The following is a 27,652-nucleotide window of genomic DNA, read 5'->3' on the forward strand; positions in this document are numbered from 1 at the left end:
TGACTTGCCCAGGGTCACAAGGAGCAGTGTGGGTTTGAACCCACAACTTCAGGGTGCTGAGGCTGTAGCTTTAACCACTGCACTACACACTCCCCACTGAAGACTGAAGGTTGAGATATAGAAGTGAAACTTGACTCTGCATAAGAAGAGATGGAAATATCGGTAGAGGTATTGGCTTCTTGACACTGAGTTGAAGTAGAAACATAGAAAAATGACGGCAGAAAAGGGCCATAGCCCATCTAGTCTGCCCACACTAAAGATCCCCTTCCCTAAATTTATTCTCCCAGATATCCTATATCTCATCAAGTCTGCCTATTCTGATGACTCTCCCCCCACTATTACCCTCTTAGAGATCTCACATGCGCATCCCATTTGTTCTTAAAATCTGGCACGCTGCTGGCCTTGACCACCTGCACAGCAAGTCCATTCCAATGATCAACCACTCTTTCGGTGAAGGAATACTTCCTGAAGTCACCATGAAATTTCCTGCCCCTGATTTTTAGCGGATGCCCCCTTGTGGCCGAGGGTCCTTTAAGAAAGAAAATATCATCTTCCTCCTTGATACGACCGGTGATATACTTAAACGTCTCAATCATGTCTCCCCTCTCCCTACGTTCCTTGAGAGAGTACAGCCACAATTTATTAAGCCTCTCTTCGTATGAGAGATCCTTGAGCTCTGAGACCATCCTGGTGGCCATACGCCCGTCTTGACTCTCAGTACATCTTTACGGTAGTGTGGCCTCCAGAATTGCACACAGTATTCCAGATGAGGTCTCACCATGGTTCTGTACAATGGCATAATGACCTCGGGCTTCCGGCTGACGAAACTTCTACGGATACATCCCAACATTTGTCTAGCCTAGGATGAAGCCTTCTCCACTTGATTGGCAACTTTCAGGTCTTCACTAATGATTACTCCTAAATCGCGCTCTGCTGTGGTCCTAGCTAAGGTCTCACCATTTAGGGTGTAATTCCTGCACGGATTTCTGCTGCCAAGGTGCATGACCTTACATTTCTTAGCGTTAAAGTTAAGTTGCCAAGTCGAGGACCAGCGTTCCAATAAGAGTAAGTCTTGTGTCATACCGTCGGGCAAAATGCTATTACCTACTATGTTACAGTTTGGCGTCATCTGCGAATAATGTTATTTTACCTTGAAGCCCCTGAGCCAGGTCTCCTACAAATACGTTGAAAAGGATCGGGCCCAATACCGAGCCCTGCGGCACTCCACTGGCTACTACCGACGTTTTGGAGAGGGTGCCATTAACCACCACCCTCTGAAGTCTACCACTTAGCCAGTCACTGACCCATGCAGTTAGTGTTTCTCCTAATCCCATTGATTTCATCTTGCTTAATAACCTACGGTGTGGAACGCTATCAAAAGCTTTACTGAAGTCCAAGTACACGTCATCTAAGGACTCTCCCAAATCCAGTTTTCTGGTGACCCAATCAAAGAAACTAATTAAATTGGATTGGCAGGACCTACCCTTGGTAAATCCATGTTAGTGGGGATCCCGTAGATTCTCTTTGCTCAGAATCATATCTATTTCATGTTTAATTAGCGTTTCCATGAGTTTACTCACTATCGATGTGAGACTCACCGGTCTGTAATTTGCAGCTTCTGTCCTGCAACCCTTTTTGTGCAGTGGAGTGACGTTGGCTGTTTTCCAGTCTAAGGGTACTCTTCCTGTACTTAGGGAGAGATTGAAGAGCACGGATAACGGTTCTGCTAGGACAACACATGGCCCATGGCCTTGTTCACCTTGAGTCTTGATAATTCATGGTAGACATCGCTGGGTGTAAATTCGAAATTCCGGAACGGGTCATCCGAGCTTTGCCTTTTCTTCAACTGTGGACCGGACCCCGGTGCCTCGCAAGTGAAGACTGAGCAGAAATATTCATTTAGAAGTTCTGCTTTATCGGAATATGATTCTACATAATTCCCTTCTGGGTTTCTAAGGCATACTATCCCGTCTGTGTTTCTTTTTCTGTCGCTAATATACCTGAAGAAGGATTTGTCTCCTTTCTTAATGTTCTTTGCTAGATTTTCCTCTATTCGAAGTTTGGCCTCTCTGACTGTCGTTTTGATTGCTTTAGACCTGGCTATATAATCTGCTTTAGCCTCCCTTGTCCCAGATTGTTTGTAGGAAATAAATGCTTTTTTCTTACTTTTGACGAGGTCCGAAATCTCCGTAGTGAACCATTGGGGTCTGTTGTTTCTTTGTCATTTGCTCACTGTTTTTATGTAGCGGTTCGTTGCTTCGTGTAGGGTAGATTTCAGGGTTGACCACATCGCCTCCACGTAGAAGAGAGAACCAAGGTTACCTGGGCCACCGAAGAGCTATGAGAATCATTGTGGCTTGAGTGGGCGGTAAAACGCAGAGAAACTTGCGTGTTCAATCCAGTAGAAATGCATCCGCCTCCAGACGGCGAGGCGAGGCGAGTAAAGTCTGGAACAGAACTGGGGCACTTGGGAGATCCAAACAAATTCACATGAGTGCCCCATTGAGAAAAGATGGGATGGAGAGATGCAGAGTCTATTCGTGAGGTTGAAGAATTCTACTGAGCTTGTCTGCTAAGTAATTCTGTTCCCCTTGAATGTAGACTGCTTTGAAATAGATGTTTTGAGCAGTCGCTCAAAGCCAGATTTTCTGAGCCTCCTGACAAAGAAGGAGAGATCCTGTGCCTCCTTGTCTGTAAGTACATGGCTACTTGATTGTGCGAAGCAAGAGGACTTGGTTGGTTATGAGATGCTGGAAAGTTTTGAGGGCATAATAGATCACTCCGAGTTCCAGAAGACTGATATGGAACTTCTGCTCTCTGGTGGACGAATGACCTTGAGTCTGAAGACCATCTAGATGTGCCCCCCAGGCATAGGTTGACGCATCTGTGATCAAAACTCTTTGATGAGAAGGAGTGTGAAACAGACCTCTGGAGAGATTGGAAAACATCCACCACTGAAGTGACTGTTGAAGAGATGAGGTTACAGAAATGTGTTGAGAGAGAGGATCGGTCGCCTGAGACCACTGCGAGGGCTCAGAGGAGTCACATGGACTGTAAAGGCCATGTAGCCCAGAACCATCATTCACCTGGCAGCGATTGACTGGAGCCAGTACAGTTGATGACAAAGTTGAAGAGTCCTGATGATCATGCGGAAGGAACGCCCTCATTTGAATGGTGGTGAGAAAAGCTCCAATGAACTGAAGAATTTTGAGACGGATGAAGTTGTGACTTGGGAAAGTTGATCTCGAACACCAAGTTCTGAAGAAGTAAGATGGTATATGATTGGTCGCTAGAATGACATCGTGGTGTGAAGGGTCTTTGATGAGCCAGTTGTCCATATAAGGAAAGACTTGAAGACCATGAGACCTCAAGGCCGCTGGCATGATGACCAGGCACTTCGTGAAGACTCTGGGAGAAGATGCCAGAGCGAATGGTAGGTCCTTATATTAGTAGTGATGATGTGCCACTCGAAACCTGAGATATTTCCTGGAAACCGGATGAACTGGGATATGAGTGTAGGTTTCCTTGAGATCCAGAGAGCATAGCCAATCATTGTGGGCCAAGAGGGGATATCGAGTGGTTAGAGATAGCATGCAAAATGTCTCTTTGACCAGAAACTTGAAGGCTCTGAGTTCTAAAATTGGTCGGAGACCTCCCATCTTCTTTGTTATCAGAAAATAGCAGGACTAAAACCCTTGGTTGTTTATGTACAGGAACTTATTCGATGGCATTGAGTAGAAGGGAATGAACTTCCTGCAGAAGAAGAGAGGATTGATGAGGGTTGAAACCAGATTCTCTTGGAGGATGATCCAGAGGGATGGTAAGGAAATGTAGAGAGTAACCCTCCCGAATGATTTGTAGCACCCAGAGATTGGAGGTGACGAGCACCCAACAATGGAAATAGAATCCTTGTATGGAAAACCTTTTTTTCTTGATATCTTTATGATATTGTAAATGTATTAAATTCAAATTTAAAAAAAAAAAAATAGAATTGTAGATGACCTCCGATTGGTTAAGGGCGAAGCTGAAGTAGAGGAATTGCAACTATGCTCTCCAACAGCAGGACAAAAAGACTGTTGGCAGGAACAGTGGTCTTAGCTTTGGAAGAAAGCTGTTTTGGTTTTTTCTGTTGAGGCCTCACTAGAGCAGAGGATTTAGCTGAAAAGCACTTCTGAGGCTTAGACTTAGATTTTACTAAGGTGTTCCATTGAGTCTCATGGGCAGCAAGTTTTTGGGTTGCAGTGTCTGTAGAGTCCCCAAAGAGCTCATCACCCAAACAAGGAACGATGGCTAGTCTGTCCTGAAGGTTAACGTCTATGTCAGAGACTCTAAGCCACGCCAATCTTCTCATGGCCACAGACATAGAAGAGGTTCTGGAAGTGAGCTCAAAATCATCATAAGCTGAGTGAACCAGATATTTCCTCAACTGAGTGTTAGTGGTGACAAGGTGTAGGAAACCTTTCATCTTATGAGAAGGGATATATTTCCGATACCCAGGAAATTGTTTGAGATATTTCAAATAACAAGACAAATATAAATTGTAGTTGACAGCTTCATTAGCCAACATGGAATTTTGGTATAGTCGTCGGCCAAATCTATCCATAGTATGGCCCTCTTTACCTGGCGGGACCAACGCGTAAACCTTTGATGGAGTAGATTTCTTTAGAGTAGACTCCACCACCAGAGACTGAAGAGGAAGTTGAAGTTTATCAAATCCTGGAATGGAGATTATTTTATAGGGAGAATTCAATTTCTTGGGTGCCACCGGGACAGAGAGAGGAGATTTCCAGTTTTTGAAGAGTCTCTCTCAAAATCCCATGTAAAGGAAGTTTGAGCATCTCCTTAGGAGGTTGATCATAATCCAAAGTTTCCAGAAATTCTGAACTAAATTTTGAATCTGCCTCCAATTTAACAGAGAAGTCCTTTCCCAGCTGTCTAATAAAGCAGGTAAAGGAAAGCTTCTCAGTGGAAAAAGAAATTCTAACTGGAGAATGCCTTGGATATTTTGATGCAGGAGAACTTCAATGCGGGGGGGGGGGGGGGGGGAATCCATGGATCCATTTTAAAAAGCTACGATGAGAGGAAATTTTAAAAAGGTACGGGGGGGGGGGGGGGGGTCAAAATTTGTATCTTCGGTCCATAAGATGCACTGACATTTCCACTAGAGAATGACACGGTGACAAAATTCATCACCGTTCCTATCCCCGCAGATAACCGCGGGAAATAATCCCATCTCATTTTTTAGTGTCCATTTCAACCTCAGTCCTTCTATACCAGCATTCTTCAAAGCAAAGCTTGAGGGTCAGTGGTTGTAGCCATTCATATTCTGATTCTTCCCTCGCTCCTTAAAGAATGATATGAAGATGGTTTCCCACGGTTATCTGCGGGAACAGTGATAAATTTTGTCACCGTGTCATTCTCTAATTTCCACCCACTTTTGGGTGGAAAAAAAATGTGTCTTATGGAGTGAAAAATATGGTATGTTAATAAAATTGAGGAATTTCTTATTTGAAAATGCAAATGGTGTTTACATAGACCAGGGTGTCTCAAATTTTCTCGAGCCAGGGCACACTAAAGGTAGTGGCCACGGTTCGAGGCACCCAGAAGTGCGTGGACGTCGCTGTGATAACAACATGCTTATGCGTGATATCATCACATCGATGTCCACGCATGTGCAGAGGCCTTCCAGATGAGCCCTGAGACTCCAGTAGGGGGTGCCAGCAGGGAAGAGGGCCGGATAGAAGGTGAGGCACTGGCGCCAGCTGATTGTCTACTGCAGTGTTTCTCAACTACTTCAAGCTAAGTACCCCCTAAGTCTAACAAATATCAACTGAGTACCCCAACCCAGACCTCCCTAGGCCCACCCAAGCTCTGCCCATCCCCTTTACTAATTGTAATGCAATTTTTCCATTCATTTTTCATATACACACAATATACACAGCAGATATAAATACTCAAAACTGACATTTCAATCACTATATTGAAAATAAAATCATTTTACCTACCGGCGATCCTCTGCAGGCTGCTATAATTAGCTTTAAAGGTGAGACCAGGAGGCCAAGGGGGAAGCCGGAGGATGCTAGAAAGAAGAGGCAAACATGCAGGCGAATCAGGCTGGTGCTGAACCGCGTAGGGTCAGCTGGCAGGCACCTCTCTTCCTCCTCAGTGTGCCGTGGCACACTTGGAATCTTAGGAGGCACACAGTTTGAGATACACCGACATAGACCATAGGTGGAAAAATAAAACAACCTGATCACTATAGCTACAAGCAGTACAGCAGAAGCAGAGCCACAGTTAACTTTGAATTCATCAGTATGTAAAACTTGGTTGCAAAAATCCATTTACTAATACTTCAAGACCACCTTCCTGCTTAAGCAATAAAAAGATGGAGAAGGGCACGTGCAAAAGAAAACTATAAACAAAATAGGTATAACATTCTGGAACTTTTTAATTTTTTTTTTTTTTAATTTTTCTCTTTTCTTTTTCAGCACACATCTGTGCTTGCAACAGAATCAAGACATTAACAAAGATTAAACTTCTCCGAAGAAAAGCGCTTTTTCTATACAACAAGGACAGTTACAGCTCTTGCTGCCCACAGACAGCTCAAAGGAGGAAAAAAAAAGGAAATTATTTACAAATACAGATTGTGTGTGATATTTTTTTTACAATGCTAAAAGGGTTACTCATAATTTTCAACTTCTTAAATAGAAAAAAACAAGCAATTTTATGCATAGGATATGGTACGCGTTTTATGAAAAGAAAGACAGGACAACTCCCCTCTTTTTTAAATTATTTGCATACAGGAAACAAAATAAAAGCTAAGAAATTATTGAAAATTGTGAAATAATCCCCTGACCATTAAGCAGTTTAGCTACTGTTTTATATGATTATAAAATTTTTTTTAAAAAAAGCTTCTTCCTTTTTGAAGAGGTGAGAGGTACATGAGGGGCAGGGAGTAAGATCAGAAACTATAGATGACACAGTGTTAACCTCTGGGATACCAAAATGGCAGGAGCATGAACTCAAAAATACAGAAAATCTCGATATGGTATGAACTGCCCTTATGCTTTAAAGTTCTTTCTCCCCACCTCTCTTTTAAATAAGATTGGTTTTATAAAAGCTCGTCATACATGATGGGAAATGGCTCCCCCCCAAAAAAAAAAAATCTGCAAAATTATTTTCGCTTTCTGCTACTAAATTTATTCAAAAGTGGAGATAAAACACAATGGTGAAAATGAGGAGGTACAACCTGCAAAGGATACTTTCTGCTCACTGCTGTTTCAACAAAGTAGTGGAAGGCTGATGTACCTTTGCATCAGGATAGCTACTTGAATTACAAAATTATTAAGAAGGCAAAATCTTCTAGATGCTTTTCAAAGGAAGGGGGCAGAGATGGCATTCAAGAGTCTCACCATTGCATTATGATCACAGAAAACTGTCCCTGATCCTGTCTGTCTTAATCCAACTGGCCTCAAAACATGCAAATATGTATAATTGTATACTGACTTTTGAATATGAACCCTGACCAAGAATCTGTATACTAGATTCAAATTATTGCAGGCAAGTGTTTACAAGCACAAATTAAATACTTCTTCCTTACATCTACAGTATATGGCTCAGAATTATTTTGAGACACTGACAATTCAGGCAATGTAGGTAAGGATGCTGCTTTCAGAGAGAGTACACTAATAACTAACTCAGTGCAACAATATTCTTCAAATTTTACATATATTATTGCAATGGATCATTGACTTTCTGGAAAGCAGCTGCATCCTCTCCTGCTTGTCTCCCTCTAATGGCATTTATTGACATTCTACTACCCATATGAATACTGCAGCAACCCAGCATTTCATCATTTTTGGCCAGTAACATATGCAAAGTAACTGGAGGTATGTTCCCTCTGTTTACCTCTTATTCTCACTGGTTCAGTTCTCTGACATTTCACTAATTCTGTATTATGACTTTTGACATCAAATCAACCATAATTTCCCTTGTATATCTCTAAATTCATTTTTAAAACTGAAAACTGCAACATAATATGGCATATATGTCATGATCAGATGGCTCCTGGTAACCTTAACAGTCAGTAGTTACTAATTGTTATCAGTAAGTGACCAAACTTCAAGCAAAAATCCAGTGACTACATTTGCTAATGGAAATCAATTAAAAAAATAAGAGATAACACCTTACAGGGCCACTAGGTTTCAGCAAATGACCACCAAACTTCAGGGGGACAATTCTGCAGCTCTGGACTACTGCACTGTCGTACAGTTCACAAATGTGCTTCCTTGCTGGCCCACCCAAACTGGCAGTAAGTATTTTGGCACAAAAATGGTTGACCTACCCCACTGCTTAAGAAGCCAGAGTCACTGGACATCCCCTTAATGCTCTATATAAACAATACCAGAACTTTAGAACAATAAATTGAGCTGATATGAACAGATGTCTCTCTCACCTCATATCTTCCAGAAGTGCCATGTTCTGTGCTAATTGCCCTCATCTGAGCTCCAGATGTGCAACTTCTGCTCTCGCCATGCCAAGCAAACACACAAAAATAAGTTCTCTGCCATTTGCTCTTCCAGAAATCTGCGATTAAGGGCAAGATGTACTTATAGAATTTTTCTATTCTGACATTATGGGTGAAATGCTTAATACATAGGACACTATTTTAATCAAAGCTTACTTTTCTCCCCCTCCCTCTCAGTTATTTGTTAGTTCTTACAGATGAATAGTTCGGCAAAAATGTAGCAGAGGAGGGGGCATGTGGTGGTTCTCAGTAGCCCACAAAGGGAACAGAGTCTGGAGGACCAATACAGCCCTGCATAGGGCAAGACGACCAGCTGATGTCCTCTCCTTTTACACTGTACAAAATGCAGCTCCACACCAGAAAGCTATTATAAATAATCATCATGTACTTAAACAAATGGGTTTATCTCACTTACCATTTAGGGTCCTTCTCTGTGGAAGTATTTAAATGGAGAGGAGATTGAATAAACTACTACTACTACTATAAAAAATACGTTTAGACAGATAAGAGGAAGTAAAACCAGAATGCCAAACATAGAGTAAATGAAAACAGAGGGAAATACCACTCTGGGACGACTTTTTCACCATTCATTTTACTCCACTTGAATTGATTCAGTACTTTCCAAGCTGGCCTAAAATTTCCTACTAACCTCCCCCCTCTGTTTTGCAAAAGGAAAAAAAGTTATTAGAAAGGGGACTACTTTCCAAAGCTCTAAAGCATGTGAGTCTGCTCCTTGCTCTGTGATACACATAGGAAGGAGGCAGGTGAAATTCCCCAAAAAATAAAACCTACCCCACTCTGCCTTTTAAAGGGGACAGAATTTCATGATGGTTTTTAATTTCAATTTTTTTTCTTTTCTTTTTCAGCAAGAACAAAAACAAAAAAAACAACAAAACCACAAAAACAGAAGGAAAAAAAAAATCAGTCTCTAAACTCCTTAAATTCACTAAAAACTGTGAACATTCTCCCCCTCCCCCAAAGTGATGTTTGAATATCAAACGATATTAGTTTCTGAAGTGTTAATGCCAATAGATGTTCCTTTTTTTTTTTCTATCTGTGTGCAGGCCGTGGGGTGTTGGGGGTCTTGCTCTTGGCATCAATGGGGACAGGTGATGCAGGCGTGCTCTCAATCCCATCCTTGGAGCTCTTGCTGCTGGAGGAGCGGCGGGTGCAGCGTGCAGACCGCTCCAGGGGGTCATAGTACTCTTCACTGTGGGTTTTTGGGTCGTAGCTCAGTGGGAAGTGTCTTCTCTCCCAGGGCTGCACCATCTGTATAGAAAGGGGATGGGGAACATTTTTAAAATCTGATTTCCCTGCAGGTGTCTCTTCCCTTCTTAGCCTGTGGTGCACAAACTCAGTTATAAGATCACAATGGTACCTGTCCCAAAATGGAGAAAACTTAACAGGCAAATAAATGAAGCCTGTGGAATTCTCCCTTTCACTATTTACAAAAGCTTAAAGATTATCAGGACAGATGAGGACCATACCCCCTCAAATTCTCATTTCTACTCATGGTGCAAAGCCATAGATCCCAGCTAATCTCTGATTGTCCTTTTTTCTGCTTCTAGGCTCTCTTGAATTCTACTACTGTTTTTGTTAAAAGGGTGGTGGATGTATGGAAAGATCTCCTAGTGGAGTGGAAATGAGAACATGAGGGTATGATCATCATCTGTACTGATAATGTGATTTAATGTGAAGAAATATTTTCTTCCTCCAGCAAAGCCTCATGCCCTGACTTCCTGCTCTAAGTATTCTTATGCTCTGAAAAGGCTTTAATAATAATAATAATAAACAACTTAATTTTTCTATACCGCCATAGTCGAAAGACTTCTAGGCGGTTCACATTGAAGAAGGCTGGACAATCAGCGAATTACAGAATGCAAGTGTAAAGTTACATGAGAAATAGGTAAAGGACAGCAGATTACATTGAGGTTGGCCAAGGGGAAATATCATTGTGAGTGAAGGGTATCTGTTTAGGAGTTAAATTTGTCAAATAGAACAGTTTTAATTGATTTTCGGAATGTGCTGTAGATCTGTCTGGCTCTATTAAAGTGGTTTCCCAGCCAGGATTGTTGTCTGTTTGCTTGGAACATGATTTGTTATTTGCAGCCTGTGATCTTTGGGTATGTAAAGATGTTTCGCTTTAATGTACAAGAAAACCTTGCAAGAACAGAACCTAACCAAGTAGAGCTCCAATTTTATGGAGATGACCTGGTCTATAAATTTAAGTTAGTTTATTAGACCCCTCCCTGGTGTACACATCTTTAGGTCTCTAAGACTCAGCTCATAGGGCTTTTGGGATATGTCTCATTGAGTCATCTCTATATTTTCAAAGGTACAACCTCTGAAATTTGACAATACTCAAGATGAGGTCTCAGCAAGGACTTATACAGAGGCGCTCTCTCTTTTTTTCATATTTGTTCCTCCTGTGCACTCAAGTCCCTTCTGGCTCTAGTTACCACCTTAACATTCTGTTTTGCTACTTTGATATCAACAGACACAAACACTTCAAGGTTTGTATGGCTGTGCAAATCATTTTGTTTCTCCTCCATTATGTACTACATCCTCAGACTGTGATATAAACAAAAGGCAGAAGAAAACTGGTCAACAATATTTTGGAAAAGCAATGACAATGAAAAGGAGAAATTAGGTTCTTACCTGCTAATTTCCTTTCTTTTAGTCTCTCCAGACTTGAAAAGGTTACTCTTACAAATTGGTTATATCTCATCATGACAAGCAAGTGGAGTCTGAGACAAAACTTTGGAATAGTACATATCAGGTGTGCCGCAGTTGTTAAAGCTACAGCCTAAGCACCCTAGGGTTGTGGTTTCAAACCCATGCTGCACCTTGTGACCCTGGGCAAGTCACTTAATCCCCCCATTGCCCCAGGTACACTAGAAAGATTGTGAGCTCACTGGGACAGACAGGAAAAAATGTTTGAGTACCTGAATAAACTCCTGTAAACTGTTCTGAGTTCTCCTGGGAGAACGGTATAGAAAAATTGAATAAATAAAAAATAATTACCTCTGCCGAATAGCCAAGCAGAACTAAGAACTATAGAAAAAACAAGACTCCGAACAGGAGTATCAATTAATAAAAAACAGGAACGCTGTTGGAAAATGCAAAGGAACAAATGCAAATAGCAAAGGTCCCCACAGCTCGCCAGCTATGCCAGTATAGCGACAGCTGCTGTTCTTATATCTCCCCAGCCCTAGTAAAATACTAGAACCCACCGAAAAAGCAAAATCTGCATGCAAAAACAACATGACAATAGACAGGCTGGGATCCTATGCAGGTCTGGAGAGGCTAAAAGAAAGGAAATTAGCAGGTAAGAACCTATTTCTCCTTCTTTAGCAACTCTCCAGACCAGCATAGGTTAATTTTACAAGAGGGACGTACCAAAGCAGTCCCCATCCATGGGTGAGACCCCCAACGGGCCGACACCAGAACATGCTCACCAAACACCGCGTTCCAACGCACCTGAATGTCCACATGGTAATGTCTGACAAAGGAATGCAAGGAAGATCAAACAGCAGCATTACAAATATCCACTGGAGGCACCAGTGAAGACTCAGCCCAAGAAGTGGCCTCAACCAGAGTAGAATGAGCCATGAGAAAGGAACGGAAGGCTAACAGCGCCAGATGGACGGTTCTGGTCTCCAGAACATTGATCGACCAGGACGCCTCCTTCGTGGACCAGATGCCCTGACCTAGAAACTGAGCTTCCCAATAGAGGAAACAGGCATCCGTGAGAAGCACTGTCCACTGTGGCTGAGCCAGAATTGTCCCTTAAACAAAATGGGAGGTCTGGAGCCACTAACGAAAAATGCAGCGAGCTAAGCAGACTGTGCCTCTGGGACAACCACCTCCAAAGCAGAGCATACCGAAGAGGACTCATGTGGGCCCGAGCCCACCTCACCACGTCGAGGGAAGCTGCCACTGACCCCAAGACTTGGAGGAAATCCTGCACCCGAGGACACCAGGATGCCATAAGCAGGCGAATCTGAGATTGAGAGGGGACATGATCGAAACATTCAAGGTACTGAAGGGAATAGACTTAGTAGATAAGGACAGGTTGTTCAGCCTCTCCAAGGTAGGGAGAACGAGAGGGCACTCTCTAAAATTGAAAGGGGATAGATTCCGTATGAACGTAAAGAAGTTCTTCACCCAGAGAGTGGTAGAAAACTGGAACGCTCTTCCAGAGTCTGTCATAGGGGAAAACACCCTCCAGGGATTCAAGACAAAGTTAGACAAGTTCTTGTTGAACCAGAACGTCTGCAGGTAAGGCTAGTCTCAATTAGGGCGCTGGTCTTTGACCAGAGGGCCACCGCGTGAGCGGACTGCTGGGCACGATGGATCACTGGTCTAACCCAGCAGCGGCAATTCTTATGTTCTTAAGACCTTCCCCAAGGAGCTATCGAATAGAACCCCAAGATACTCCAGGTGCTGCAAGGGGGCCAACTGGCTCTTGGCAAGGTTGACAACGAAACCCAGTGATTGCAGTAACTCCACCACCCAAGCCATGACCTGGATGCTCTCCTGCAACAACTTTGCGCGAATCAACCAATCGTCCAGGTAGGAATGCACCAGAATGCCCTCTGTCTGCAAGGCCGCCGTGACGACCACCATAACCTTGGTGAACGTCCGTGGAGCCGTGGCCAGACCAAAAGGAAGCACACAGAACCGATAGTGCTGACCTAAGATTGAAAAATTAAGGAAGCGCTGATGGGAGGCCCGGATTGGAACATGCAAGTAGGCCTCCGTCAGGTCGGGAGAGGTTAGATACTCCCCCAACTGCCAGAATAACCGATCGCAGTGTCTCCAAAAGAGATTACAAGGAAAAAATAGCCAAGGAGGCGAAGAACTTCAAGCCTTTCTTTCGATATATTAAAGGGAAACGACCTGCAAAGGAAGCGGTGGGACCGTTGGATGACCATGGAATAAAGGGAGTGCTAAAGGAGGACAAAGCAATCGCCGACAAACTGAACACATTTTTTTGCGTCTGTATTTACCGAAGATTTACACAGCATACCAGAGCCCATCAGGCTATATGCTGGAAGCAAAAACGGGAAACTGACAGGGTTAACGGTCAGTCTAGAAGAGGTATTCAGGCAGATTGATAGGCTTAAGGGTAATAAATCCCCGGGACCAGATGGTATCCATCCGAAGGTCATCAAGGAACTGAGAGGGACTATAGCTGAACTGCTTCAGCTAATAGCCAATCTGTCGATCAAATCGGGAAAGATTCCAGAGGACTGGAAGGTGGTGAATGTTACGCCCATCTTCAAAAAAGGTTCAAGGGGAGACCCGGGAAACTACAGACCAGTGAGTCTGACCCTGGTAACGGGAAAGATGGTAGAGGCGCTGATCAAGGACCGCATCATTGATCACCTTGATGGACATGGTCTGATGAGGACCAGCCAGCACGGTTTCAGCAAAGGCAGATCTTGTTTGACAAACTTGCTACACTTCTTCGAGGGAGTAAAGAAGCAGATAGACAAGGGCGACCCGGTCGACACTGTATACCTGGATTTTCAGAAGGCGTTTGACAAGGTTCCGCATGAACAACTACTTCGGAAAATTGAGAGCCATGGAATAGAGGGTGAAATACTCACGTGGATTAAAAACTGGCTAGCAGATAGGAAACAGAGGGTGGGGGGTAAAGCACAGTTACTTACCGTAACAGATGTTATCCAGAGACAGCAGGCAGATATTCTTAACTGATGGGTGACGGCACCGACGGAGCCCTGGTACGGACAATTTTAGAGTGATTGCACTCTAAGAACTTAGAAAGTTCTAGCTAGGCCACACCGCGCATGCGCGAGTGCCTTCCCGCCCGACGGAGGCGCATGGTCCCCAGTTAGGATAAGCCAGCTAAGAAGCCAACCCGAGGAGGTGGGTGGGACGTAAGAATATCTGCCTGCTGTCCCTGGATAACACCTGTTACAGTAAGTAACTGTGCTTTATCCCAGGACAAGCAGGCAGTATATTCTTAACTGATGGGTGACCTCCAAGCTAACAAAAAGAGGGATGGAGGGAAGGTTGGCCATTAGGAAAATAAATTTTGTAAAACAGATTGGCCGAAGTGTCCATCTCGTCTGGAGAATGCATCCAGACAATAATGAGATGTGAAAGTATGAACTGAGGACCAAGTAGCAGCCTTGCAGATTTCCTCAATAGGAGTTGACCTGAGGAAAGCTACAGACGCTGCCATAGCTCTAACCTTATGGGTCCTGACAGAACCTTCCAGTGGCAGTCCGGTCTGAGCATAACAGAACGAGATGCAAGCAGCAAGCCAATTGGATAACGTACGTTTAGAAACAGGATGTCCCAATTTATTTGGATCACAGGACAGAAAAAGTTGGGGAGACGATCTGTGAGGCTTAGTGCGCTCTAAATAGTAAGCCAAAGCACGCTTACAGTCCAAAGTATGCAAAGCCTGTTCTCCAGGATGAGAATGAGGTTTCGGGAAGAATACAGGCAGGACAATGGACTGGTTAAGATGAAAGTCAGATACCACCTTAGGGAGGAACTTTGGATGTGTATGCAGAACCACCTTGTCATGGTGAAAGACCGTGAAAGGTGGATCGGCAACTAGTGCATGCAATTCACTGACCCTCCTGGCAGAGGTGGGAGCAATAAGAAGACTACTTTCCAAGCGAGAAATTTGAAATGAGCTGTGGCCAATGGTTCAAAAGGAGGCTTCATTAAGGCGGAAAGAACCACATTAAGATCCCAGACCACAGGAGTGGGCTTGAGAGGTGATTTCACATTGAAAATTCCCCCCATGAATCTGGAAACCAAAGGATGAGCAGTAAGAGGTTTTCCGTGAACTGGCTCATGAAAAGCAGTAATGGCACTGAGGTGGACTCTGATAGAAGTAGATTTGAGACCAGAGTTAGACAAAGAAAGGAGATAATCCAACAGTTCTACTGCTAGCGAAGTTGGATCATGATGATGCAGAAGGCACCAGGAAGAAAACCGGGTCCACTTCTGTTGATAGCATTGAAGAGTGGCCGGCTTCCTGGAAGCATCAAGAATAGAACGGACAGGCTGAGAAAGAAGTGAATGGGCCAAGGTCAGCCCGAGAGATACCAAGCTGTCAGGTGCAGAGACTGTAGGTTGGGATGTAGGAGGGACTGCTGATGCTGAGTAAGCAGAAAAGGAAACAGTGGAAGAAGTATGGGCTCCCTGGAACTGAGTTGAAGCAGAAGGGAGAACCAGTGTTGCCTGGGCCACCGTGGAGCGATGAGAATCATGGTGGCTTGTTCCCTCTTGAGCTTGAACAAGGTCCGCAACATGAGAGGCAGAGGAGGAAACGCATAAAGGAATAATTGGTCCAATCTAGGAGAAACGCATCTGCTGCCAGACGGTGGGGGGAGTAGAGTCTGGAGCAAAATTGGGGCAGTTGATGATTGTGAGGAGCTGCAAAAAGGTCCACCTGAGGAGTGCCCCATTGAGCGAAAATGGACTGGAGAGTTATGGGATCGAGAGTCCATTTGTGGGGTTGGAGAATTCTGCTGAGATTGTCTGCTAAGGAATTCTGCTCTCCCTGGATGTAGACAGCTTTTAGGAATAAATGGCGAGCTGTCTCACAAGACCAAATCTTTTGGGCCTCTTGACACAACAGGCGAGAGCCCGTCCCACCCTGTTTGTTGATGTAGTACATTGCTACTTGATTGTCTGTGCAAAATAGTAGAACTTGAGGAAAGAGGAGATGCTGAAAAGCCTTGAGGGCATAAAACATCGCTCTGAGTTCCAGGAAATTGATGTGATGCTTCTTTTCCTGGGCAGTCCAAAGACCCTGGGTTTGGAAATCGTTCAAGTGAGCTCCCAAGGCATATGGGGATGAGTCTGTGTTGATTACAAGATGATGAGGAAGCAGATGGAACAGAAGGCCTCTGGAGAGATTGTAGGATTTCAACCACCATTGCAGAGACTGTCAAAGAGACGATGTCACAGATATGTGTTGCGAACAAGGATCCGTCGCCTGGGACCATTGGGTAGCTAGGGTCCATTGAGGAGTGCGCAGGTAAAGACGTGCGAAGGGGGTGACATGAACTGTCGAGGCCATGTGACCCAAGAGTATCATCATTTGTTTTGCAGAGATGGACAGCTGTGGGAGCACCTGCTGACAGAGATGAAGAAGAGTCTGAAGGCGATTGGATGGAAGAAACGCCCTCATGAGAACAGTGTCCAAGATTGCTCCGATGAACTGAAGTCGCTGAGTGGGGATGAGATGTGACTTGGGCAGATTGATCTCGAAACTCAGAAGTTGGAGAAATAGGATGGTCTGGTTGGTGGCATGAAGCACTGCCTGAGATGAAGGAGCCTTGATTAACCAGTCGTCCAGGTAAGGGAAGACTTGAAGATGGTGAGAGCATAGAAAAGCGGCCACCACAATGAGACACTTTGTGAATACCCTGGGAGAGGAGGCAAGACCGAAGGGTAACACTTTGTACTGGTAATGACAGCAATTGATCATGAAGCGGAGATACTGTCTGGAGGCCAGATTGACCGGGATGTGAGTGTAGGCCTCCTTGAGATCGAGGAAGCATAGCCAGTCGCCCTGAGTGAGAAGAGGATAAAGTGTGGCCAGAGAAAGCATTTTGAACTTTTCCTTGACCAAGCATTCTGAACTTTTCCTTGACCAAGCATTCCTGGAGATCTAGCATGGGTCTGAGGTCCCCGTTTTTTTTGGGAACCAGAAAATAGTGGGAGTAGAATCCCTGCCCCCTCTGATCTAGAGGAACTTTCTCTATGGCGTTCAGAAGAAGGGATTGGACCTCCTGAAGGAGGAGGGAGGACTGAGGTGTGTTCAAAGCAGACTCTTTTGGAGGACTTTGGGCAGGGAGAGTCTGAAAATTGAGAGAATAGCCGTGGCGAATGATGTTTAGAACCCACTGGTCTGAAGTAATGGTCTCCCAACGGCTGATGAAGAGAAAACCAGCTTCCTATGGGTTGAGGTAGAAGGGTTGATGGTAGAAGACTGGCTAGGCCCTGGAGAATGAAGTCAAATGGATTGAGTGGACTTCAGTTGTGCAGGAGACTTCACTTGCTGCTACTGTTGTGCACAAGGCTGTTGGCGTTGCTGCCGACGCTGGCGTCTAGGTTGTTGAGGCGCAGATGGTAAGGGTCTAGCAGAATAGTGGCACTGATAGGCAGACTGTTGGCAGAAGGGCCGGACAGGTAGAGGCTTCTTCTTGTTCTTGAGAAGAGTGTCCCAGCGAGTCTCATGGGCCGACAATTTCTGTGTGGTGGAATCGAGAGAATCGCCAAAAAACTCATCCCCGAGGCATGGAGCATTAACAAGGCGATCTTGGTGGTTGATATCAAGCTCCGAAACTCGAAGCCAAGCCAGACGGCGCATAGCCACAGCCATCGCCGTTGCCCTCAAGGTGAGTTCAAAGGTATCGTAAATTGAACGAACCATGAATTTTCTGAGCTGCAAAAGACTGGACGAGCATTGGCGGAAAGCAGAGAGTTTTCTGTCAGGTAAGCATTTTTCAAAAGAAGCCAATTGCTGAATGAGGTGCTTTAAATAAAAGGAAAAATGAAAGGCATAATTACCAGATCTATTGGCAAGCATAGCATTTTGGTATAAACGCTTGCCAAATTTATCCATGGCCTTCCCCTCTCTGCCAGGAGGGACCGAAGCATAGACACTAGCGCCCGCAGACTTTTTAAGAGTGGACTCAACCAATAAAGACTCATGCGGGAGCTGAGGTTTGTCAAAGCCTGGGATTGGGATGACTTTATATAAGGAATCCAATTTGCGAGGGGCCCCAGGGATGGTCAAGGGAGTCTCAAGATTTTTATAGAAAGTCTCCCTCAAAATATCATGGAGGGGCAATTTAAGAAATTCCTTTGGAGGCTGATCAAAGTCCAAAGCGTCAAGGAATGCCTTAGATTTCTTGGATTCAGCCTCCAAAGGAATTGAGAGACTTGCACATCTCCTTTAAAAAAGATGTAAAGGAGGAATGTTCCGGCTTAGAAGAAGGTTCTCGCAGAGGGGTCCTCCTCACCCAAAGAAACCTCATCCTCAGAGAGCAAGGGCTCTTCAGAGTCATGCCAGAGATCAGGATCTCGTACCTGAGAAACACAACCCTGGGAGTCCGGTGTCGAAGGCTCAGCGTGTCGGGTCTTGCGTACCGACTTCCCGGAACGCAAGGAGGCGGCACCTGGAGAAGTTAAAGGTTGCCGATGTCGAGACTGATCAGACATAAGTAAGGGCTCAGTTGTTTGAACAGCCCGATGAAGACATCTCAGCTCCGCAGATAGTACTGGCATGGAAGTCGAAGAGACAGAATGGACCGGTACAGAAAGAGTGGAAGCCGACAATGGCGGCTGCTCCATGGTTAGTACCGGCGGCTCAGACTGGACCGGGACTGGAAGGTTCGGTGCCAACAGAGCAGGAAGGAGTTGCTGCAATTGCTCCTTAAGTTGGACTTGAAGGACAGCCGCAATACGGTCATCCAAAGAAGGCACCGGTATCGCTTTCTTTTTCTGCGGTACTTGCGGTGCCGCTCGACGTCCAGAGGATGAGGAGGCCGAGGAGGATGCACTCACCTCTATAGGGGTGGAGCGTTTACGGGGGCGCCTCGAGGTCGGCAGGACTGGATTCTCTGCCACAGCGACCGGAGGACGCTCCAGGGAGGAAGGCTTCTTAGCCGGCTTACCTGGAGGGTGCGACACCGGAGCGGTGTCACGCGGCGTCGATGAAGTGGGAGCCGGTTGAGAAGCTGTCGATGCCGAGGGATCAGTAATCGCGGCACCAAAAAGGAGTTTCTGCTGAAGCTGCCTGTTTTTTAAAGTGCACTTCTTCAGAGTAGCACAACGGGTGCAGGTGGAAGCCCTGTGATCTGGACCCAAGCACTGCAGATACCAATTGTGCGGGTCGGTCAGTGAGATGGGGCGCGCACACCGTTGGCACTTTTTGAATCCTGGCTGAGGGGGCATGAAGGTGAACACGGCTTCCGCCAAATCGAAAGTGGAGGCTTCGATGATGACAGCAGGCCCTGCCGGGGCGAATCCGAGAAAAAATAAAATAATATATATATATATTTTTTTTTAGAAGTCGAGAAACTTAAGAAGAAAGAAGAACTTTTTTGAAGAAAAAATACGCGAGAGAGAAGGCAAGCGCAAAAATTTCAACGGCCGTTGAAAACCACGTGTCTTCTTAGCTCCGCGGAAACTAAGAAACTGGGGACCGCGCGCCTCCGACGGGCGGGAAGGCACTCGCACATGCGCGGTGCGGCCTAGCTAGAACTTTCTAAGTTCTTAGAGTGCAATCACTCTAAAATTGTCCGTACCGGGGCTCCGTCGGTGCCGTCACCCATCAGTTAAGAATATGCTGCCTGCTTGTCCTGGGATAAATGGACAATACTCGAACTGGAAGAACATCACCAGTGGGGTGCCGCAGGGCTCGGTGCCTGGACCCATGCTCTTCAACATATTCATAAACGATCTGGAAATGGGTACGACGAGTGAGGTGATTAAATCTGCGGACGTTACGAAGTTATTCAGAGTAGTGAAGACGCAGAGGGATTGTGAAGATCTGCAACGCAACATAACCAAACTCGAGAAATGGGCAGCGACATGGCAAATGAGGTTCAACGTGGATAAGTGTAAGGTAATGCATGTCAGTATTAGAAATCCCATACATGAATACAAGATGTCCGGGGCGGTACTTGGAGAGACCCCCCCCAGGAAAGGGACTTGGGAGTACTAGTTGACAAGTCGATGAAGCCGTCCACGCAATGTGCAGCGGTGGCAAAAACGGCGAACAGAATGCTAGGAATGATTAAGAAGGGGATCACGAACAGATCGGAGAAGGTTATCATGCCGCTGGACCGGGCCATGGTGCACCCTCACCTGGAGTACTGCGTACATGAAGGAGGACATGGTACTACTCAAAAGGGTCCAGAGAAGAGCAACTAAAATGGTTAAGGTGTTGGAGGAGTTGCCGTACAGTGAGAGATTAGAGAAGCTGGGCCTCTTCTCCCCTGAAAAGGAGACATGATCGAAACATTCAAGATAATGAAGGGAATAGACTTAGTAGATAAAGACAGGTTGTTCACCCTCTCCAAGGACTGCTGGGCGTGATGGACCACTGATCTGATCCAGCAGTGGTAATTCTTATGTTCTTAGACACTACAGTTGAGATCACTAACCGGTATACCCGGTGTTCAAGACATCTGGAGTAAAGAAGCAGGAACACACTTAGATAAAGAACAATGGCATATCATCTGGTCATGCCTCACGAACTTATTATACTTCTTTGAGGGGGTAAACAGCCAGGTGGATAAAGGGGAATCCATAGACATCATTTACCTTGACTTCCAAAAAGCCTTCGACAAGGTACCACATGAAAGACTGCTAAGGAAGCTATGGAACCATGGGGTGCAAGGGGTGGTCCACCGATGGATCAAAAACTGGCTGGCGGACAGGAAACAGAGGGTTGGAGTAAAGGGCCATTACTCAGATTGGAAATGGGTCACGAGCGGAGTTCCACAGGGGTCGGTGCTGGGACCGCTTCTGTTCAATATATTTATTAACAACCTGGAGGCGGGAACAAAATGTGAGGTTATTAAATTTGGGGATGACACTAAACTATACAGCAGGGTCAAAACCATGGAGGACTGCGAAGACCTCCAAAAAGATCTGACAACGCTGGAAGAGTGGGCCAAAAAATGGCAAATGAGCTTCAACATAGGGAAATGCAAGGTCATGCATGTTGGGAAAAAGAACCCGATGTTCACTTACAAGATAGGGGGATCACCGCTAGGGGTGAGCAACCTTGAAAGAGACCTGGGAGTGATGGTAGACACAACATTGAAGGCGTCAGCGCAGTGCGCCACAGCCTCAAGGAAAGTGAACAAAATGTTGGGTATCATTAAGAAAGGTATCATGACCAGGACGAAGGAAGTCATCCTGCCACTGTATCGTGCAATGGTGCGCCCGCACTTGGAGTACTGTGTCCAGTACTGGTCGCCGTACCTCAAGAAGGACATGGCGGTACTTGAGAGAGTCCAGAGAAGAGCAACTAAGCTAATAAAGGGTATGGGGGACCTCTCATATACTGACAGATTGAAAAAGCTGGGGCTTTTCTTACTGGAAAAGCGACGACTTAGAGGAGACATGATAGAAACCTTCAAGATCATAAAGGGCATAGAAAAAGTGGACAGGGACAGATTTTTCAAACTATGGGGAACCTCAAGTACAAGGGGGCACTCAGTGAAATTGAGGGGAAAGGTTTAGAACAAATGCCAGGAAGTTCTTTTTCACCCAGAGGGTGGTGGATACATGGAATATGCTACCGGAGGATGTGATAAGCAGAAGCACGCTACAGGGCTTCAAAGAAGGTCTGGACAGGTACCTGGAGGACAAAGGGATTGAGGGGTACAGATAAGAGTAGAGGTAAGGTTATAGGGATAGGATTAGAGGTAAATGGTAAAATTAGTCAGAGACCACTGTTCAGGCAGTGGGCCTGATGGGCTGCCGCGAGAGTGGACCGCTGGGCGAGATGGACCTCTGGTCTGCCTCAGCGGAGGCAACTTCTTATGTTCTTACATACCTTTAAACTTCTTAGATCCTCAGCTATTACTCAGTCCTGCTACTTTTTGCTATATAGGGCATTCTGGACACCATATAAACTTTCTAAATTGCCTTCCGAGGGTCATAACAGATGTTGGGACTCTTGACCACATGATCTATTATTGTCCCACTATATCCAAATATTGGTCCCAAATTTGGGACTTCCTATCTCAAATCTTACCACTCCAGGAACCAATATCCTTAGCAAAAATACTTTTTAGTGAGTTTGCTCTGAACTTTGTCCTGTCTAAACATCATATCTCTCTATTTCAATCTTTAATTATTATCACTATCAAATCTATATTGAATGATTGGAAACACCCTGACAAATTGTCCTTTGCAACATGATGGAATCCTGTATGTTTGCTACTGCAATATGAAAACATTACTGCCAAAAAGATGCATAGATATCACAAATTTATGCTAGTATGGGAACCACTAATATCATATTGTAAATCACAACTGACATTTCCCTCTATCTCAACTGTTTGCCGCTAACCATTCTTGCCTTTAATGCAAGTATCTATATCTTTGAGACAAGATGTGTGACAATACTGTTAAATCCTATGCTGCTGAAGTTCGATTGCCCTGCAATGTCACTGTGCTCTACCTGTGTTCTCACCAATACCTAATATCATCAATATCTCCTATGTGTATTATATAAGATATCAAGCATAATACCTACCATATACTCATGTACCATTTTTTCTGCATGTACAATTAGTCATATGTTGTTGTATAACTTTTCTTGTTTCTTATTATAAAATAATACAAATATGGAACAAAAATAAAAATGGGGCAAGACCTCTTTCTATAGTGATTTCCCTGTTCCTCCCGAATTTCCCGAGAAACATTGACAAAATTGAAACCACTCCACAGTATCAACGTTTCCAAGTTCAGTGAGAAGCAGAGCGAAATGCTCAACGACCCTCATCTAGTACGTTTCCATCTCACCCAAACCGAAGCCCCTAGCTTGTCAACTCTCCTTCATTCCAAAACTCACCACCCCACGTCCTCTCTGTTTTTAGTGTGAGCAGTGATTAGCTTCACAGTTTGCCTTTTTCAGTTTCCCGTCACCCCAGACACACCTTTCCCACAGCCCGCCCAGTCGAGAAGTTGCGTCAGAGAAGGGTGGGATAGGCGTTGTGTTGAAGGTGGCGGGAAGTTGGAGAAGGCAAGCTGCAGAGCTGGTTACAGTGGTTTTTGAATATGAGTTGGAATGTGGGTTGGTGAATTTGGGAATGAGGAATAGGTGTTGGGAAGGTTAACAATGAACCTCAGTTTATATCAAAAATGCTAATTCCCCACAGTTCCGCGCGTGCACTCAGGTCATCCTCTCAAAATTTACTAGTTGTTCCCTCTTTAAAAATAATAGGCACACGAAGATCAGACATGTTCTCTGTAATTGGTCCTCAGTGGTGGAACTCTTTGCCCCAACATATCAAAAACGAAAAAGATATCCCTTCTTTTAAAAAAATCCCTGAAAACATACCTTTTTAAAGATGCTTTTAACATTTAAACTTTCTTGATTTTATGATTCTCCTTTTATAATTACCTAGTTTCCTTTTGTTTTTTCCATATATGTTTTCTTGATATAACAGATGTTACTTTTTACCCTCCTTCCCCTCCAACTAATGTCTGTCCTGTCTTAATTTTAATGTTTATTTATTTTGTATTAATGTTTAATTCTATCCAATTTTATAATTATGTACATCGCTTTGTAATCAGATTTAGCGATTCATCAAATATTTAATAAACCTTGAAACCTTGAATGCAGACAGGGAGAAGAGTGGTAGATGGTAGATCACAGGGAAGGGAAGAAAAGTGGTCCTCGAGTGCGTGTGAAGAGGAATTTTTGGCGTGCGAGGGTACTTAAATTGGTGTGATGGATCTATAGAAGCTGTAACTATGAGTGGAATAGTATATTTTAAAATAGGGTGAGCTAAATCTACAAGCAGTTCATTGCCAGGGTTAAAAGGGAGACTTGAGAGAAACTTTATAGGTATGATATTTACCCCCCCCTCCTTTACGAATCCGTAGTATGGATTTTAGCACTAGCAGCAGCGGTAACTGCTCTGATGCTCATAGGAATTCTAAAACCCACACTAAGGGTTTGCAAAGGAGGGAATAGTGTATATGTTGCTAACATAATACGTAAAAAGAGTTAAAATCAAACAAAAATAATTTGCCAACTTTGATGGTTGGTTACAGGCTTTAGGGATATTTACTTCAATTGAGCATTGGAAAATAATTAACTAATAAAAATAGTGCACATTTAATTTTCCCCACCACCAAATTTCCCCATTTCGCCCCACCCGGCTACTTTTTCATGCCACCCGGCTGGAAAAAATTTCTGGGGAGAACACTGAATCAGGATCTGCAAGCCCTGATGTTAGAGGCAGACTTGGACATCGTTGCTATCACAGAGACATGGTTCACTGACTCCCATGGATGGGACGCCAACATACAAGGCAATAATCTTTTTAGGAAGGACAGAGATGGTCGAACAGGTGGAGGAATAGTGCTCTATGTAAAGACAGATATCCAAGCAACTGGGCCTGGGGAAAGGAAGAAGCAATATGAATTGTTTTGAAAAGAGAAGATGGAACTTCTATCCACTTGGGTGTTGTCTACTCAATCACAGCAAATTGACAAAAATCTGATTACGGATATACAAAAGTTGGGAAAGAAAGGAGAGGTGTCTTTGCTGGGTGATTTCAACCTACCGGATGCCGTCTGTGGAATCGGAAAGAAGTAGAGAGATTGTGGATGCCTTTCAAGGGAAAAAGCGATAATGGACCTGCTGCTCACAAATGGAGAAAGTGTCTCTAATGTCCGAGTGGGGGCTCGCCTGGGAAGTAGTTATCATCATACAGTTTGGTTCGATATGACAGCCAAAGAGGAGGATGGCCACACAAAACTTAAAAGTCCTGGATTTCAAATGCGCAGACTTTAGTAGCATGGGAGAGTACCTGAAGAAAGAGCTGATTGAATGGGAAGACATAAGGGAAATGGAAAAACAATGGTCCAAGTTCAAAGATGCAATAAATAGAACTACTGACCTTTATGTGAAGAAAATAAATAACAAGAGAAAGCGGAAGCCAATATGGTTCTCCAAACTAGTGGCGGAAAAAATAAAGGCAACAGAATTGGTGTTCGTGAAATATTAAAAAACTCAAGAAGAGGAGTACAGAAAGGAATATCGGATGAAACTGAAAGAAGTCAAGAAAGAGATATGTCTGGCGAAAGCACAAGCAGAAGAGCAAAAGGCTATAAATATAAGAAAGGGAGACAAAACGTTTTTCAGGTATATTAGTGAAAGGAGGAAGACAAAAAATGGAATTACGAGACTGAAAGAAGGTATGAGCCGCTATATGGCGAGTGATGAGGAAAAAGCAAATGTGCTACACAAATACTTCTGTTCGGTGTTCACAGAAGAAAAACATGGGGAAGGACCCCAATTGGTTAGCAAAGTTACACCTGAGAATGGAATGGATATCGCACCGTTCACAGAAGAAAGTGTTTATGAACAACTTGAAAAATTGAAGATGGACATGCTATGGGACTGGACGGGATCTATCCCAGGATATTGAGGGAGCTCCAAGAGGTTCTGGTGGGTCCTCTTAAAGATTTTTTTCAATAAATCTTTAGAGAAGGGAGAGGTTCCGTGGGACTGGAGAAAAGAGGATGTGGTCCCTCTTCACAAAAGTGGTTGTAGAGATGAAGCGGGAAACTACAGGCCGGTAAGCCTCACTTCAGTTATTGGAAAAATAATGGAAACGTTGCTGAAGGAAAGGATAGTGAAATTCTTAGAATCTAATGGATTACAAGATCCGAGGCAACATGGGTTTACTAAAGGTGGTAGATGCATGGAACAGGCTCCTGGAAGAGGTGGCGGAAACAGACACTGTGTCTGAATTCAAGAGGGCCTGGGATAGCACGTGGGATCTCTCAGAGAGAGAAAGAGATAATGGTTACTGTGGTTGGGCAGACTAGTTGGCCATTTGGCCTTTATCTGCCGCCATGCTTCTATGTTTCTACGTAAAGGTAAATTGTGCCAAACGAATCTGATTGAATTCTTTCACTGGGTAACCAGAGTATTGGATCAAAGACATGCGCTAGATACAATTTGCTTAGATTTCAGAAAAGCCTTTGACATGTGTCCAAAGTGGTGAACTGGATTAGAAATTGGTTTATGGACATACGCCAGAGGGTAGTGATAAATGGACTTCGCTTGGAGGAGGGTCAGGTGAGTAGTGGAGTGCCTCAAGGCTTGGTGCCGAGACTGATTCTGTTCAATATGTTTGTGAGCGATATTGCTGAAGCGTTAGAAGGTAAGATTAATCTTTTTGTAGATGATACCAAGATATGTAAGAGTAGACACAGAGGAGGGAGTGAAAAACATGAAAAAGGATCTGCAAAAATTAGAAGAATGGTCTAGCACAGGGGTGTCCAAACTTTTGGCTTCCCTGGGCCGCATTGGACAAAAAAAATTTTTCTGGGGCCGCACAAACACTAACACTAGCTGATGAGCCAAAAAAAATTAAAAAAGGCTGAGCAGGTACCAAATTTGCAATCACTAATATAGAAGATGTACGTATCTAATAAGAAACCTTCATTAAAGGGACACTGTGGAGAGGAACCCAAAAAAGCAGTAATGCTTACCCTGACTGAGTGATCCTCCACGTGTACCACTGACAGTGGGAGCAGCCACAGGCTTCCGCATCCCCACTCTGATGAGCAGGGATGCACGCTCCTGGTTTTCCCATTCACTTCTATTACAGCTCCGGTGAGCTTCTTCAGAGGTGAGCCACATCAAAGTGGGGATGTTGTATCAGCTGTCAGCGGTGCACGTGGAGGATCGTTCAGTCAGGGTAAATATTACTGCTTTTTTGGGCCTCCCACTTTGAGCTTAGACTCCCTCAAAATGAACATCTCCCCTGTTGCAGCTAGTAGGGATCCCCAAGCCTCACCAATTGATGGCCACCTCCTCCCCTCCAACTTCCCAAGTTCCGCAGCTGGCAGCAATATTGCAGAGCTGCTGCCTTCCCTCATCCCTGCCCCCACCCCCTTGGCTTTCATGCCGCCGATCCGCTCCTAAACTGCATTTGCGTTTTTTTTTTAATTTGTGGGTGCTCCTGGAACGGAACCCCCGCGAATTTCAGGGGAGTACTGTACTTTCCAGTGCACTTGGAAGAGCTCCAAGTAAAGAGTGCTTTCAGCTCTGCAGAAAACTGATGGTCCAAAGCGGGAAGGCATCAGCGCATGTGAGGTATGGGCAGTCTTAGAACTTAAATTTTTAAAAAGTGATGGCACTTTTTCCACTATTCATACCGGGATCTATGGAAGCCGTCACCCACATGTGAGAATATGATATCTGCTTATCCTAGGATAATATAAGCTACCATTACATCAACCAAACTACTTTCCCTTTTCAGGTCCATTCTCATACAGGTTTGTGGCAAACATCTAAGCTGCATCTTCCCTTTTACCCCCCAAAAGTTATTCCAATCTTATTTAAACCTTAAA

The 27,652-nt window shown here is 44.4% G+C and overlaps 1 protein-coding gene across 10 annotated transcripts in view; it reads right to left on the bottom strand.

The window, feature by feature from the left end:
* Nucleotides 1-6,430: 6,430 nt before the first annotated feature.
* KANSL1 (KAT8 regulatory NSL complex subunit 1) overlaps nt 6,431-27,652 on the bottom strand; it is a 309,838-nt gene continuing 288,616 nt past the window's right edge. For all 10 annotated transcript variants that reach the window (XM_033918391.1, XM_033918392.1, XM_033918393.1 and 7 more), the window contains one exon: nt 6,431-9,796. In XM_033918391.1, the coding sequence (XP_033774282.1) occupies nt 9,578-9,796 (219 nt within the window). In that variant the 3' untranslated portion in view covers nt 6,431-9,577. The remainder of the gene's footprint in view (nt 9,797-27,652) is intronic.

The sequence above is a fragment of the Geotrypetes seraphini genome, chromosome 13 (genome assembly GCF_902459505.1).
Source record: "Geotrypetes seraphini chromosome 13, aGeoSer1.1, whole genome shotgun sequence".
NCBI lineage: Eukaryota > Metazoa > Chordata > Amphibia > Gymnophiona > Dermophiidae > Geotrypetes > Geotrypetes seraphini.